The sequence below is a fragment of the Tympanuchus pallidicinctus genome, unplaced genomic scaffold, assembly GCF_026119805.1.
Source record: "Tympanuchus pallidicinctus isolate F22 unplaced genomic scaffold, pur_lepc_1.0 scaffold3, whole genome shotgun sequence".
Taxonomy (NCBI): Eukaryota; Metazoa; Chordata; class Aves; order Galliformes; family Phasianidae; genus Tympanuchus; species Tympanuchus pallidicinctus.
This window is the reverse complement of record NW_026294747.1, coordinates 25,687,454-25,703,064: the sequence shown is the minus strand read 5'-3', so window position 1 is coordinate 25,703,064 and position 15,611 is coordinate 25,687,454. Positions and strand designations below refer to the sequence as shown.

Here is a 15,611-nt window from a genome sequence, read left to right as displayed (position 1 = left end):
GAGAGAGATTTTATGGTATGAGGAAGAGAAAAAAAAACTTATTAGCTTTGTAGCATTAATGAAAGCACAATTAAAGGCTACATTTATTTACAAAAAAAAAAGAAAAAGAAAAAGAAAAAGAAAAAGTTGCATAAAGAAACTTTCTACATTTTCAACAGTATTTTAATGCCTAGGCCTCAGTTTCTACATGGCATACTTTCTGAATAGAGCCTAAATGTTCTGCCCCCATTTTTTTTTTTTCTAATTCTCCTTTAGAAAAACTGCAGCACTACTCTCTGCCTGGAATAGGAAGTGTACGCAGTATTTCTGTACATAGCCCAAGCTGTGTTCCTCTGCCACAGTCAGGTTTTTGGCTGTGCCTTAAACAGACAGGCAGTGATGATCCCAAATCCCAAAGCCTGTACTCTTATACCAGTACATCACCACAGTGGATCTTGTTTACCCGGTGATTTTGGAACTGTGCACCCATCAAATATTTAAAATGTTGCAGAGATGAAAAACAATCTGACCTTTTTACTCTGAGAAACCACTTGGTATGTTTGGAATGATCTCTTACACCTGAAATACAAAACAATCTGCAGACATAAATAGTCCCTATTTATTTTCAGTCTAAATCTTTGAAGGTCCATACTGGATCTTTTTTGACTGACTTGAGAATAAAATTCTGAAGTCAGCAGTGATGAAGGAAACCAAGTGAACTGGGATCAGTAACTGGAATACAGCATCTCGATTTCATGACTGAAAGGTAAAAAAAACCGCACAGATAGACTTAAGTGGGAAATTTTGAAATTCGGGAGTAGAAAGAATAGAGATCTGGAAGTAATTATTTTTATTGGATACTTTCTTGATTATGAAGGGAATTGGAGGCAAATGTTGATAATTTGTATAAGTAAATGCACATTGGTAACTTTCTCCAGCTAAACAACTATGGATGAGTATCTACATGATGAAAGCTATTGTCTCAGACTGAAACTGTTATCTACTTGAATTTGGATTTCACATTTTTCATGCAGATAACAATTTCTAACTGAGACAACTGCATAGAAACTGGAAACTCAGAATGTTTTTTTCCTCGTCCTCCTCCAAGCTGAAAAATGAGTGCCGTTTTTACCTACATTCCTTTAAATATTTTTAGATTATCCAAAAGATTAATAGCAGTCAGTATTGACTAAATTCTGTTAGTTGAAGGAATATATGTAGGACATACATATGAGCTGTACTTAATAGAGCAAAGATGCTATTCTCAAAGAGGAAGGAATTTAACTGACTCTTGAAGTACTTTGCAAAGCTGAGATCTCTACCCTTGCACATGAGTGCTTGTAAAGCAAGGTAATGATATGTACCTGTTCCAGTTCAGTTGTTGTCTGCTCAGTAGCAGGTATGAAATCAGTTGGGTAGATTTCATCTCCTTGGTATTGAAGAAACCAGTAGTTTCTGTGCTGTTTCCAGGTGGAGGAGATGGTTTGCCATTACATGTTCCTTTGAGCATTTTTCTTTATATGGTATGTGTGAGCAGTGGGAACACATGGTACAGAGATAACAGGACTTTCTCCTTAGCCAATCCAAACGTTCACACGGGCTTATGTTTTGACCCACATTGTAATCACCTTCCAGACTGCCTTTCTTCCATTCACAGCTGCTCGCTCTTTCCATGTGCAACCACCTGCTGTCAGCAGCTGCACGATCTGGAGGGGAGGTGTACAATTTTAAGTTTTCTAATGCAGTTTGAATGCGGGAGGTAAGTCGGGAAAATCCACCAGACAAGCCAAGTTGCCATACAGCACAGAGACTTTTTTTTTTCTTTTTATCGAGAATACAGCATCCTAGAGCACCTGCTCTTTGTGCTCGTTATAAATCTTTTCAGGTGAGGTACAGCCTTCCATATATCGTTACGCCTACGTACTTCATAAGACTGCTTTTCTTTGCAGGCCCCTAAAGTTGGCTACACCGTAACGCACCCAAAACGCGCGTTCCCTCACAGCGCGCCCACGGGTGCAGCCGACACGACCGCCGTCACGCCTCGCTCACAGCCGAGCGCGGAAGCTCACAAATGGCGGCTCCCGCCGGCGGAAGCTCTCGGGACCTCGAAGCGCCTCTGCCTGACCTCAAGATGGCAGAGCTCCACGCTAGGTCAGGCCGCCGCGGTGCCAACCCCTTAGCAAAGATGGCGGCCGCACAGGCGCTGTTTCCCCTTACGCCGACCTTCTAGCCACTGCATCTCTGTGGTTAGGCGCCTCGCTATCTAGGCCCGGAAGGAGGGGGCGCTCTGGCGAGCCCGTCTCTATTGTGGAGAGGCGCGGTGCAGGTCGGGCCAGTGCCGGAAGGGGAGGGTCACATGACCCCGCGCAGCGCGGCGGAGGCGGCTCGGCGCGGTGTGTTCGCGGCCTAGCGGCGCCTCGGGCCCTCCAGCCCGGCCTCCGGCGGCCTAGCGGCTTCTCCCCGCGCCATCCCAGGCCCGCGCCTCTCAGAGGGGCCGCGGCGGCACTCCGAACGCGGCTCCTGCCCCACAGCGAGGGAGGGTGAGCGACATGGGGCCGCGGCGGCCGGAAGGGGGTGGGAAGGTGGCGGCGGCGCCTCGGCCGCCCGCTGAGAGGAGGCGCCTCCGGGGCCGGGCCTGACTCGCGCCGCCGCGCTGCCCTTCTGCTCTTTGGACCGCGGCCGCTCCTCGGCGGGAAGGCGGCGCGGGTCCGGCACCGAGGTTGGGAACGAGAGCGGCCTCGGGGAGGCGCTCGCGGAGCGGCGGCGGGGCCCTTCGTTTCCTCTCCCGCCTAGGAGGCGTGCGGGGCCTTCCGTCCCCCGCGGCCGCGGCGGGACCGCCGGCCCGGCGGAAGGCGAGAGGAGGCGAGACCGAGAGGGAGCGAGCCCGCGGCTGCCCCCGAAGCTGCCCCCGGCCCGCTCCTGGCCGCCCCGGTTTACTGCGGCTTCGTTCGTCGGTGCCACTTCGTGCGAGAAAGCGCTTTTCGGCGGCGTCGCGGCACGGAGGGTAACGTCCCGAGCGCGGCCCGTGGCGGTCATCTCACCGCACGTGTCAGCCTGTGCTCGAAACAAGCGGGCTGAGCCCGTGATACCACCTGTGTTGTGCAGATAGGCGCGTTCTTTTCATGTTTAGGTTTTTTTTTTCTTCCTTAGTGGGGAAAGCCCTTTTTCTGCCTGAAATTTGACTGTTTTGTTCGTGTTTGTTTCTCTTTTTTGTTTATTAAAATGCAGACTAGCGACATCCTGAACAGAACTAGTTCTTTTTTTTTTTTTTTTTTTTTTTTTTTTTTTTAAATGACAGCATATGTTACGTGGCCTTGCAGGAAATAGAATCTTAAACTTCTGTCGTTCTTTGTCTGTTCTACTTAAAATGACTGCACGCAGATCTTTATTTATTCATCTGTAAAGTAGCAAGGTATTGCTACTGGTATTGCATCAGCATTTACCAAAGGTGGCCCAGAACAGCTTGTGTAGGGAAGCACTGGCTGTTTTCTTCCTTCTCCTGTGGAGGAGCTGCTTTGCACATTGCTTCACATTTCTCACTTCTGTCTCTTGACGTTCCCTTACGTGTAGCAATGTCCCAGCCTTGTTTGTCTTTTGGGAACAGTCAATAGCAAAGTGAAGATGGAAGGCCATTTATTTTACTGACAAGAGCTTAATACGAGCTCAGAATTAAAAATGAAGTCCAAGGTTAAAAATTCTGATGGTGTGATTAGTAGAGCTCTGGGTAAGGAGCTTTCAGACTGAGGCTTTGTTTCAGGTAAGCAAGTTGCTTTTTCAGTTTGTATTTTACAGTAATTTGGTTTCCAACTTAACTTATTACAGTGACCTTTTTATATCATTTCCAGTGCACAGGCTTAAGCAAGTACTAGTTTTGTTTGGAAACAAATATTGAGAGAAAAGAAGTATAGTGATTTTCTAACTTGACATGTCTGTACATTTTCCACTGATGCATCACTTAGTCTCAAGGTAATTTTGGAGAAAACTGTAAAGCTTTATAAGAAAGTGCTGAGCATCATCACTTAAAGAATCTGATCGCTTGAAGGAAGAGAGCCTTCATTTTTAGGGACCTTTCTGAGATGCAGTAATATAGGCAGTATTTCCAATGAGTGACGAACTGTTAAAGTTCATTTTTATTTTATAATTATTTTTATGATGGAGTGGCTTAAAAGTCCACACACCGTGTGAAGAATGATGTTAGAAGTGGAAGTTAGTGCGGAAGTAGTGACTTCAGTAGGCTGGTTTGCTGTGTATGTTTTCTTCAGCTGTTTTTGAAAGTGTGCTGCTCAGCTCCAACTGTCCTGCCATAAAATGTGTAAAATACTTTCTTATAAATTTACATGCAGGCAGCAACACAGAGTAGACAATAGAAAAAAAATTGTATAGGAATGTTCGGTGAAACATTGGGATCAAATACCTTAGTGACTCAGGGTGTTACTACGTAGCATGCTGTTATGCAACAAGCCTGGATTTTGTCACAGCTCTCTTAATCATCTGGAAGTTAAGATTTTAATCAAAGCTGGACTTTGTTTAAATTTCTTTAGGCATGTTTTTTGTTTACTATCCCCCTGTTTGAGGGAGTAGGCAGTATCTCAGTATGACTTGGTGTAAAGTCTTGAAGTGCATTAATTTTGTTTTTGCTTTATTTAGGAGTTCTGTGGTTGATTTTAGCTTTGTTTAGTTGGTAATTGAACAGTAGATGTTATAGCTGTTTCATGAGGAGCAACTTCTGAAAGCAGTGAAAATATTTTACAGGTTTTCAATTGAAGTGATGATGTGTTAACACAGTTATAAACACTAGGGAGGTGAATTGTGAATTGCTGGGTGAAATTAAGATGCTGCTGAGCAGGTGGTACAGCTGCCACTTCTAAATGCAGTAGTTGCCAGTGTCTTTCACTAAACTTGTGTTCACCATATGTATGAATGTATCTCCTCACCCTCTTACCAGAAAAAAATAGAAGAAACCAGAAATATGTTTTAAAAATGCTATATTTAAAAAAAATATATGTTTGCAATGTTATCTACTTGTGGTTACTCTCCTCTTATCAGGAAATCTAGGAGTTACAGATAATGCATGGGGCAGCAGTACTTGAATGATAGCGACTCTTGTTTCACGGTACCTCTGAGCTCTGTGTAGCCCCGGACAGGAGCCCGGCATAGCCCCAGTCCTCTGTCCTGGACATTTCATTGCGTGCCTCAGAGCAGGCATGTGGCTGCCCAGCAGAGCTTAGGCTCATGGGCAGAACACTCAGAATAAGTCTCAGGACCAAACCTTTGGGCCATGAGGGCATTTTTGCACTCTGTGTTTCAGAAGGTTGGTGCTGTGGACTGCAGTCAATGTGTGGTTCCATCAGGACTTTGTAACTGGAAGAGCACTGAATGAAAGCAGCTGAGCTCCTTCTGGAGCAGTGTAGCTGTGCTTGTGTAGCACCTGCCTTAGTTAAGGAGCCAGGCAGGATTTTATCTGGGTCTGCTTAGAGTAAGCTCCGATGTTTTGCTGTCCACAGCCTTGTTAATTTGCAGCTTATAAAAATTGTCCAAGTGTAACAGCGTGCTGCTACATTACTTTGTTAACTGAGATCAGGAGTGTGCTGTTCGAATAAGACTCACCATCGTCTTCACTTGGGAAGCCTTTTGTCATATCACCTTATACCATAGTAGTGAATGAACTGGATTCTTTCCATATGAAAACATATTGAAAACTTACAGTTTCACCTGCAGTTTTTTGGACCTCCTCAAATTGTAGTGGGAGCTTTGAGGTCTCAGCTCCATCTAACCTGGCAGACCCCGTGTTGTAGTGCCCTTCTTGCTGATGCAGGCATAGCCTAAATTGACTACATTTAGAGTATGAGGTTCATCTTTCTAGGTGATGATTTCAGAATTTTTAATATTATCTGGCCAGATACTTGCTGTACAGCTGCATCTTTTTGGCCACCACTAAATTCATGCAAATTGATGTCTCCCTTAAAGTGCTGCTGCTTCTTCATAGTTGTTTTATACAGTTGACTTTACACGAGCTCATACTTCTGTAAGTCAACCAAGATTTTAAGGATTCCAAGACTTCAATTCCTTACTTAAATATTTTAATATTTTAGAGGAAATGTGAAGATCACCACAGAAAGTACACCAGGCAGTGGTAACTGTGCTGTGCCTGTGGGGTTTAGGACAGTCTCTAAGAGAAAGGTACTGAGATTTGTACCACTGCTCTCCCTGGATCTAGCTTGGAGTTTCATTCCATGCTCAAGCCATAGCTTGTAGTTCCTGATGAATGCAAGTCTCCTATACATGCTGGAGCAGAATATGTAGCTCTTGTGCTCCAGCTATTTGCAGCGAGAATGTGCTTCTTCCTTCCTTCCCTTCATTATAGCTTCTTGTCTGCTGCAAGAGTTAGGTTACATCTTATTCTCACATCTGGATCTCTTGTGTCTTCAATGAGCAGTTTTAAGTCTTGGTTCCCACTGAGTCACAAAGTTTTTCTAATGGAATCTGAACTAAGTTGTTTTGTCTGCTGATTTCACGTTAGTGGGTACATAACGGTAGCAGGAAACAGGCCAAGGTTTTCTCTGCATCAGTGTCCCAGGCAGCAGAGGTGCTAGCAGTGGATCATGCAAGATTTAAGGCAGCAGCAGAGTGCCTTGCTAGCTGTTGTCAAAATAACCATACAGATATTGGGGGGAAAAAGAGTGCTTCAAGTAAAATGAAACCCTGCAGACAATTGTATGTTTTGCATCCACCTGACTAGGTGACTGAAAGACTACATTTGATCTCTGCTTGCTGCTGTTACTTTTGTGTAGTAATAATTACTTGTCTGACTCTTTGCTTTTTGATTTCAGTAAAAACTTGAAGAAAAAGCCCTCTGCCTGTGCACATGTGAGATGTCCATTAAGCTCAGTACATTTCAGCACTTCTTAATTCAAAGAACTTTTTCACTTCTTATTCCCTAGGCTTTTTTATGCTTCCCTAAAATGGTGTCTTAAATAAAGTGCTTATTAGAGCAAGAAGAGGAACTGCACCTACTGGCAGCTTGGAAAATTCCTTTCTCAGTTATTTTTGTTTGTTTAGCAGACCTCTCATTTATGTCCTGTGGACCTCAAATTGCATAACTTTACTGCAGCCACTTTGGAACGTCTGACCAGCAAGATAATTACTCTGGCATCCTGTTCCAAAACTGCTTTGAATTTTTGTCTAGTTCCCTATCAACTGAAATATAGATAAGGACTAAGGACAAGGATAGGCCTTGAAGATCCTAATTTCCTGCTTTTCTGGGACTCTTGACAGATTTTGCTTTTTTATTTGCTATTCTTGTTGAAACAGCATAGTGTAGTGATACAAAGATGAATAGTATGGGAGTTCTAGACTGTTCCATTCCATCCAAGCTTCACGTTATAGAGGAGAACCTGCTGGCACATAGACTCTTCAGTCAATAAACAACGTTTTCACATTGTATGGAATGTGGAGGAAAGATTTGCAATCTTGTTTCTTACATTCTCGTACCATCGTAGAGACCTTGTGTAAAAGGAGTGTGTCTTTTCTCTTGGTGTGATGTGGATGAATGCTTTCTGGGACCAATTAATGAATGCAGTCATTGCAAACCTCTTGTGACTGAAGCAATACATCTTCAGGCAAATTGTGCTATGGGGTCACAGGTGTGCTCTTGTGCTCGAATAAATAATTTCTGCAGTTCCAAAGATGTGAGCGAGAACATCCAGGTTTCTCTCAAGTCTTCTCTAGTAGGCTGTATGCACTTGTCCCTCACAGCTGTTTATCAGCTCTTTGGGAATGTGGTTTTGCTACAGGGTTATCTTCTTTTTGAGCTCTTTTAATTGCATCTGCTATTATGGTAAAGTACTGATACTAGCTCTTACTTCTACTATTTAAGATTATCGTTAGGTACTTGCTCTTTATACATGTGTGAAGTCACATTTGTATCTAGCAAACTCATCTCCTGTTTTGTGTTCAGTGATAGGAAACCAGGTATGCATCATCCCATCTACATATCTGCTTTAGTTATCAGCATTTTGTTCATTGTAATTCTTGTTCTCAAGGCCTTCTGTCATGGTTCTGACTTGCATTTGCCTGTTTGGAACACAAACTGCACTGCAGGCTACAGTACTGCTCAGTCTTCTAGGAAACATAGATGTGTACATGGGAAGCTCGCTGGGCTCTTATCTGCTACTCTTCATGACTTCTGTGTATATAATCCAGGATATTTGAAGTTCCAGAGCTTCCTCAGCATGGTGTGGATGTCCCTATGTGCTCACGACAAAATACAGGCATGAGAAGTTACTGCTGAGTAATTTAGTGTGTTTTAACAAGGGTAGCAACAGAGATTTAAACTGTATGACCAGCTGTGGGTGTCGGCAACCAGTGCTCCTTTTGGTCTTCAGGAGTGAAAGCCAAGACTTAACTGTGTAAGGTTGCTGGTTAAATACTGGAAGCAAGAGCATTGGTTTTGCTAAGAGTGATCTTGCGTCTTATTGGGTGGTGTCTGTTGTGGGGTCAGTAATATCTGCGTAACAGTAACTGTCTGAGTAGAAAAACAATGTTAAATGTTCTATTCTCTACGATAGCACATTGGCCCTCTGCTCCCAGGCTATCCTCCATGATGAGCTCTAAAAGGTCTGTGAGCTGGGAAGTTAAAAATAGATCAGAGGACCTTCTTCCAAGTGTTTAACTGTCTCCATTCTGGAGCCTGGGGTTTTCTCCAGTTTCTGTGTTGTTACCTTCAATTCCTGTCAGTGCTGTACCTGAGGATTCCCCAGTTCTTTCTATGAAATTGTGCTGTGGTTGTATTGTGTATGATCGTTTCTTGTTCTGGAGAACTACTTGCCTTATTGAAGAGGGCATTCCAAGCTTGCTTCTGCTTTTAGATACTGCAAAGAAAAAAAGCTTCATTTTGAAGAAACAGCATGCATGCCATTAAATGCTGTTTAGTTCACATTCTTTGTAAAACATTGGTATGAAGAGGCACATAATGGTTCTGGTGTTTTGTTGTTTCTGGCTTTTTTGTTGGTAAAGAATACTTGTATTAGAGGAAACTTTTCCCTAGCTTATTGTTAAAAATAATTTTAATTTGTAGGTGAATGTCCATATAAAGCTCAAAAGTTATTAGATATGTATCATTTGTACTGCTTCTGTGATTTATCTTGACCAACTAATACAATTTTCCTTTTCTGTCCTTTTGACAGATTGCTTCTGTAAGAATGTCTTTCCCACCTCATTTGAATCGCCCTCCAATGGGAATCCCAACTCTTCCCCCTGGGATTCCACCTCCACAGTTTCCTGGCTTTCCTCCACCTGTGCCTCCTGGTAAGTTGGTAGTATATGAAGCTGTTGCAAAAAGAAATTCCTGTTTGTTATAAGCTGCTATTTTCCAGAAGTTACTGTGTTTAAGCGTATTTCAGTAACATTGATTTGTGTGCATTGCAATCGTGTCTCTAGTTTAGCTACACAACGTGACAGGTGCACAAACTCTGTTTGGTCTGCACTGTCTGCTTACTTCTGACCAGCAATCAATCTGATAGATGTAATACCAATTTTACTGTTCTTTTGTTTAAACCTGAAGCTAGATTGTCATTTTTGTTAGGTGTTTTAAGAGTCACTTCTTTGGCAGTGTGCAGGTTTTGACTACTTTCAAATAAGCCATTGTAATAGCTTTTGGAAGCACTTGTCTACACCAAATATGCACAGTGTGAAAATATAGGAATAACTTTCAGAGGAGCTTCACCTTCTTACGTTGTTTTCTGTGTTTTTTTCTCATAAATCCATCTCAGAAATATTTCTTTGTGTTCTCTTCTTACATACTTTCTTCCACACATCTTGCTATCTTAGTTGTGTTGCTCATTCCTTAGAATCTTCCCAAAACTAATTCTATTTTTTTTTTTTTCCTTCTTCATCTTCAAGGTCAGTTTTTCCTTTTTGTGAGTGTGTTTGTTGAAACTTCAATTTATGATCTGGGACCACCTTTTAATTTTTTCTGTATGTTGCCAACAGTGTCAGGAGTCTGGATGGGGGGTGTAGAGAGGAATACTTCAGAGAATTATCCCTTTAAAATTCATAACAGAAGGGCAACAGAAAATAATTTCTGTCTGTATGGTCTTGAGCTGTGTTGTGCACAAGTTTCTAGACAATAAAGGCTTTCAAAAACCTGGCTGGATGCAGAAATGGTTTGTGCATGCTCATTCATCGTGCTAGGCCTTACTAATGGGTTGGTTCTTTTTTTTTCTTCTTCCTCTGATATCCATGAGATTCTGTTTTTTGCTAAAGGTAGAGTTGTTGATTAGTCAGCATCAAAGACTTCAGGCTGAATTTTAAAACTGTACCTCATATCTTTATTAGTTTTGATTTATGTAATTTTGTATGAAAAAACAGATGCTTTTAAAAACAGCTTTCTGAAAAATATTTTACATTTCTGTTCTAAACACTTGCTTCTTAACATACACAGTTTATGCACAATTTTTATGCAGTTGCTATTTGAATTTTTATAAAAATTGTCTTGTTTTCAGTACTAATAATCCAAATAGACTGTGAATTGGAGGAGCCTGGTTTTAGGAGGGAGCTTAATTTTTCTCTTTGCAGTAGAAGTATGACTTGCTTACCTGTTGAGTTAGCCTCATAGAATCACAGAATGGCCTGGGTTGAAAAGGGCCGCAATGATCATCCAGTTTCAACCCCCCTGCTATGTGCAGGGTTGCCAACCACCAGACCAGGCTGCCCAGAGCCACATCCAGCCTGGCCTTGAATGCCTGCAGGGATGGGGCATCCACTGCCTCCTTGGGCAACCTGTTCCAGTGTGTCACCACCTCTGTGTGAAAAACTTCTTCCTAAACCTCTTCTGCCTCTTAAAAGATATGGACTTAATTTCTCAGCCTAAGTGTACGAATAGAATTGAAAATGCCACCGTGACCTTTTGGAAGTCTACTCTAAAGTTATTCCATGTGTAAAATTGCAATTAAAATAGGTTTAACTAAGTGCTCAGCAACAACAAAAAAAATTATCCAACTGTAAAAATAAGTCTGCTAGAACAGTGTGCTTGTGCAAAAATGAAGGCGGGAAGAGTGTTTTGCATTTCCACTCGCATTTCCATTTTGAAATGTGAAAGACTCAAAAGGGAGGTGATTTAGTATTTCTTGTCTTCTGTGAAAATCAGGTACAAGTTATAAAGCTTAAATGTCTTTCCATAGATAAGAAACTTTCTATGAGGTCACATCAGCAGGCCATATGGCCTGATGTTTTGTCTGAGCTGTGGGAATAGGTGGTGATATTTAGATGTATGCGTGCACCCGTCTGCTTTTCATGTCTGAAACTGAAGTCTCCACAACTGATAAATTGAGGATGTTAGAGCATCATCTTTTTGCACTTCCTTTATCTGCTTCCGGTCTCAACCATTCTTGAGCATTTTTATGCTTTTTGAACATGTTAATACTGTCTTGACTGTCACTTCTTGTTCCAAATTCCAGCAGGTCATTACCAGCTGTGTAAAAGTGCTACTTCCTTATTATGTCTGTTGTTAAACCCCCTATCCTCCTGAATTGTGAGCATTTAGCAAATGGCATTTTTTGGTCTTTCTCATCATGTTCCATGCAAGCCTTTACACTTGGAGTATCTCAGAGATTAAATTCTTTCCTTACCAAGAAGCTGCTTCAAAACTCAAGTCAGGTATTTGCTCTTCTCTGAGCAGTTGGTATGTAAACAGCATTTATTATGACTAGGTATTAGCTAAGATGATAGTGCTTAAAGCCATCAGTGAGTATTGTGGGGGATAGAAGGATATTGCATATAATTTCACACTATTAAATAGTGATGTTAATTAGAATTTAAAGGACTTAAGCTCAATAATTAATAAGATAGTGTGCTCCTGAATTGTTTTTTTTTTGTTTTTTTGATTTTTTTTTAAATGCAACCTTTATTAAGCTATGTCATAAACAATAAAGAATGCCAGCAGGCTTCATGCTATTGAACCTCAGCCCCAAACAGTATGAAGTATTGATTATGTTGTTGGAACTGAGCAAGTAAGGAATGAGATTACTTTTGGACTTAGGATGCTTTTTTGTCTATAGAATCCTCAACCTCATTAATCTTCTAGAGCAATACTGCTGTTTGAATATGCTTTGAAAATATGTTTGTTTGTGAAGAACGAGGCCAAAATGAGAATGTGTTAAAAGTTGTCAGGGTATTCATGTTCTGCAAGTGTGCAAAGGCTGTGCTTGAGTGCTTAAGGAATTACTGGTAATCAATACTCTAAAACTCTCACGTCACCAAAATTGCTGTCTGGTTTAGTAATCATGACTGCAAGCAATTCATCTGTGTTTATCAGTATTCTTAACTGGACAGATTAATGTTATGTCTTGTCTTTCTCAGGGACCCCCATGATTCCTGTGCCAATGGGCATTATGGCTCCTGCTCCAACTGTAAGTGTTACATTAGGATGAGTTTCATGCATAGATTTCAACAGGTTTTTTTTTGTCTTCTGAACTATTTCACTAAAAAGACATACTGCAAAAGGAAGTTTTTAATCTTTATTTCAATTATTGTGCTAATTAAAGTATAAAAGCTATTTATTGACCTGTAGGTGAATTACATTTTAGTGATTTTGCATAAGAAATCTCCCCAAAATACTGATATTTTTTTTAATAGTTTGCATTATCTGTTAGAGAAAGATATGTTTGTGGTAACCAGTGGTGTTCAGCAGAAAAATACTGGAACAAATACGTTGTTCACTTTCCTGATAACATTATTGAAGCTGACACATTTAGAAGGACTTCTGAGAGGAGAAGCTCAGTGTATGTCTAATCTTACTTTAGTGGAAGGAGATGTGCAGCAGTTTGGAACAGACGTTTGTGTCTGTACAGTTTGTTCTGCAAGTAGTTGCTCCTTAACTGAAAGCAGCTGGCTATGAGCTGTGTACCTTCCAACTAAACTAGTAGTGTGTATTTGCTCTGAAAGCTTTTAAGACCTGTCATATGTCCACTGAAGCCTTTTGAGACTTAAATCAGAGTTACTGTTATGCTTGCAGCTTTTTTTTTTTTTTAAGCATCCAGCACACTGTTATGTGCAGTGCTTCAGCTTCCAGTGGCTCACGTCACAAATGAGTAATGTGTAAAACAAATGATGTTTAATATTACTGTATGCTCACCATGCATACTGTAACTTCCAGAGCCATGTTCAGCTATACCTTTTTTCTGTCTATCTTATCAAAAAATGACATTCTCTTGATGTTGTATGAATATTGAAACATGTAATGTTTATTGTTTACTCGCTGTGAACTTAACCAAGGGTCATATAAAGGGAGAATTGTCAAATTCATGTCTGTCCTGTTTTGTTTTTAAAAATTTAAATAGGGGCAGGGGGGACAAAAACATCAGCAGTGCTTTATTTTATATTCTCTCCTCCTCTTCCTAGGTATTAGTTCCTACCACAGTGTCTATGGTTGGAAAACACTTAGGAGTGAGGAAAGATCACCCTGGCTTAAAGAACAAAGAAAACGATGAAAACAGCGGTCCCACGACCACCGTTTTTGTGGGCAACATTTCTGAGAAGGCCTCGGACATGCTCATACGGCAGCTTCTAGCAGTAAGTGTGGTGGGCTGCCTGCTGATTTAATCCCTGGCTAATAAATAAAGTTGTGAGTAGTGAAGTTGAAACTAAACACAGAGTTGGTTGTGCTCCCTGGATTAGCAGTCCAGTGGGTTTGACTTTATAGCTGGTAAATAAGGGAAGAGTAATTTTTTTTAGCTGTGTGTGTCAGCGAATATAGACATGGCTTGTTTTTAGTAGAGCTTATTCTTTTCACTTATCTTCGTGTGCACCAAGTGTTAACTTTTTTTATGTTTCAAACAAAATACTCAAACATATATCTTTAATATCTTTAATGCAGAAATGTGGCTTGGTTTTGAGTTGGAAGAGAGTGCAAGGGGCATCTGGAAAACTTCAAGGTAATGTTCACACTTTTCAAGATCTCTGATCAAAGTAGTGTTTTTATTACATGGCAGATTTTGAAATGTTTGACATGCTGTTATTTTAATAGTTATTGTATTTAATATCTTAAAACAATATTTAACTGTTAAATGCTTCCTCATATAGAGTTAGAGTTTTCTGTCCTTGAAATCAACGCAGAGAAAAAAATCAAAATTGTGAAAGGTAAAACTGTATTTGAGGGGACAGTGTTCACTTTTGTGAGACTAAATCAGGTGTTTATAGAGCATCTGAGAGATAGTTACCAGCCCTCACTTAAATTCCAGGGGAGTGGATTTGCAGTGTTATTAGTAGTCATTTCTATCACTGTGTATCATTCTTAACCTCCTTAACAGGAAGCTTTCCTTATTAAAAGTTTTTTGTCCCTGTCCCCAGATTGTACTGATTTTTTTTTTTTTTTTTTCCCCCTATAATCCTTGTCCATTGGATGTATGAAACAATTAGGGCTATTCTTCTGTTAATGTTTTCCTACATTTTTCTATTTTAATATTTCTTATAATTTAATATTATAATAATATATAACAATTGTTTTTTCATCTCTCATATATGATTATTTAATTTTCACAATGTTTTTTTCCCTCACAACTTTCTGTAACTGTTGTGAAATGCTCTAGATTAATGTTGTACTGTTGAATGATGTCCTTGATCTTCAGACAGTTGCAAATCTGAGATGTCTCTTTGTATAGGTTACATTTATTAGCTAAAATCATTTTAAATGCTTTACAAATGTAGTGTTGTGCGTTGCTTTGACTTAATTCATGCGGCTATTCCTTATATCAAAAGTTAATGCAATTAATTATCTTTCTGTATCTTTATTTTAAGTAGAGGAGTATCTATGTTCATAGTTTGATTCAAAACATAATACTTGTTTGTTTAAACAAAGATAATTGCCTATAGAGCTTTAACGCATTTGCTTCTCATTTTAATCATCCATTTCAGCCTTTGGATTTTGTGAATACAAAGAACCTGAATCCACACTACGGGCACTGAGACTACTGCATGACCTCCAGATAGGAGAGAAGAAACTACTAGTAAAAGTTGATGCAAAGACAAAGGCTCAGCTAGATGAATGGAAAGCAAAGAAAAAGGCCTCTAATGGGGTGTGTATATTATATATGACATATATTATTTTGACAGGAAGGCAATGTAATGTGCTTTTTAGATCAGGCTGTAAGCTGGTCTGCTAGTTTCTTTTCTTGTCTCTGCCACTAATTCACTTTAGGTTTTTGCAAGAATTGAATTAATGAGTATGAAGATGTAATGAAAGGAAATGAAGTGGAAGCCCTTAATTCACAAGTACTCTTGAAAACTTATACCATGTTTACAACAAATGAGTGAATTAACCCACTTAGAGCTGTTTAAAATTTATTACCCCTTTTAAGTGAACTTACACAACGCTGTAGATTAACACAAACACAGTTATGTACAAGTTAGCTTTGTTTCATTTTTACAGCCATAGAATCATAAAATATCCTGAGATAGAAGGGACCCGTGAGGATTGAGTCCAACTCCTGACTCTGCACAGGGCAGTTTAAGAATTAAACTGTATATCTACAAGCACTGCCCAAATCCTTCTTCGAGACCGACAGCCTTGGTGTCACGAACACTTGCCTTGGGAGGTTGTTCCAGTGCCTTTTTCATCCTCTCAGTATAACAAATTC

At 40.4% G+C, this 15,611-nt stretch overlaps 1 protein-coding gene across 2 annotated transcripts in view; it reads left to right on the top strand.

Annotated features, from left to right (window-relative positions):
- Nucleotides 1-2,341: 2,341 nt before the first annotated feature.
- The window catches only part of RBM25 (RNA binding motif protein 25), a 33,242-nt gene continuing 19,972 nt past the window's right edge, over nt 2,342-15,611 (top strand). For both annotated transcript variants that reach the window (XM_052695497.1, XM_052695496.1), the window contains exons 1-6: nt 2,342-2,519; nt 9,165-9,285; nt 12,337-12,386; nt 13,378-13,548; nt 13,853-13,910; nt 14,890-15,050. In XM_052695497.1, coding sequence (XP_052551457.1) covers nt 9,180-9,285; nt 12,337-12,386; nt 13,378-13,548; nt 13,853-13,910; nt 14,890-15,050 — 546 coding nt within the window. In that variant the 5' untranslated portion in view covers nt 2,342-2,519; nt 9,165-9,179. The remainder of the gene's footprint in view (nt 2,520-9,164; nt 9,286-12,336; nt 12,387-13,377; nt 13,549-13,852; nt 13,911-14,889; nt 15,051-15,611) is intronic.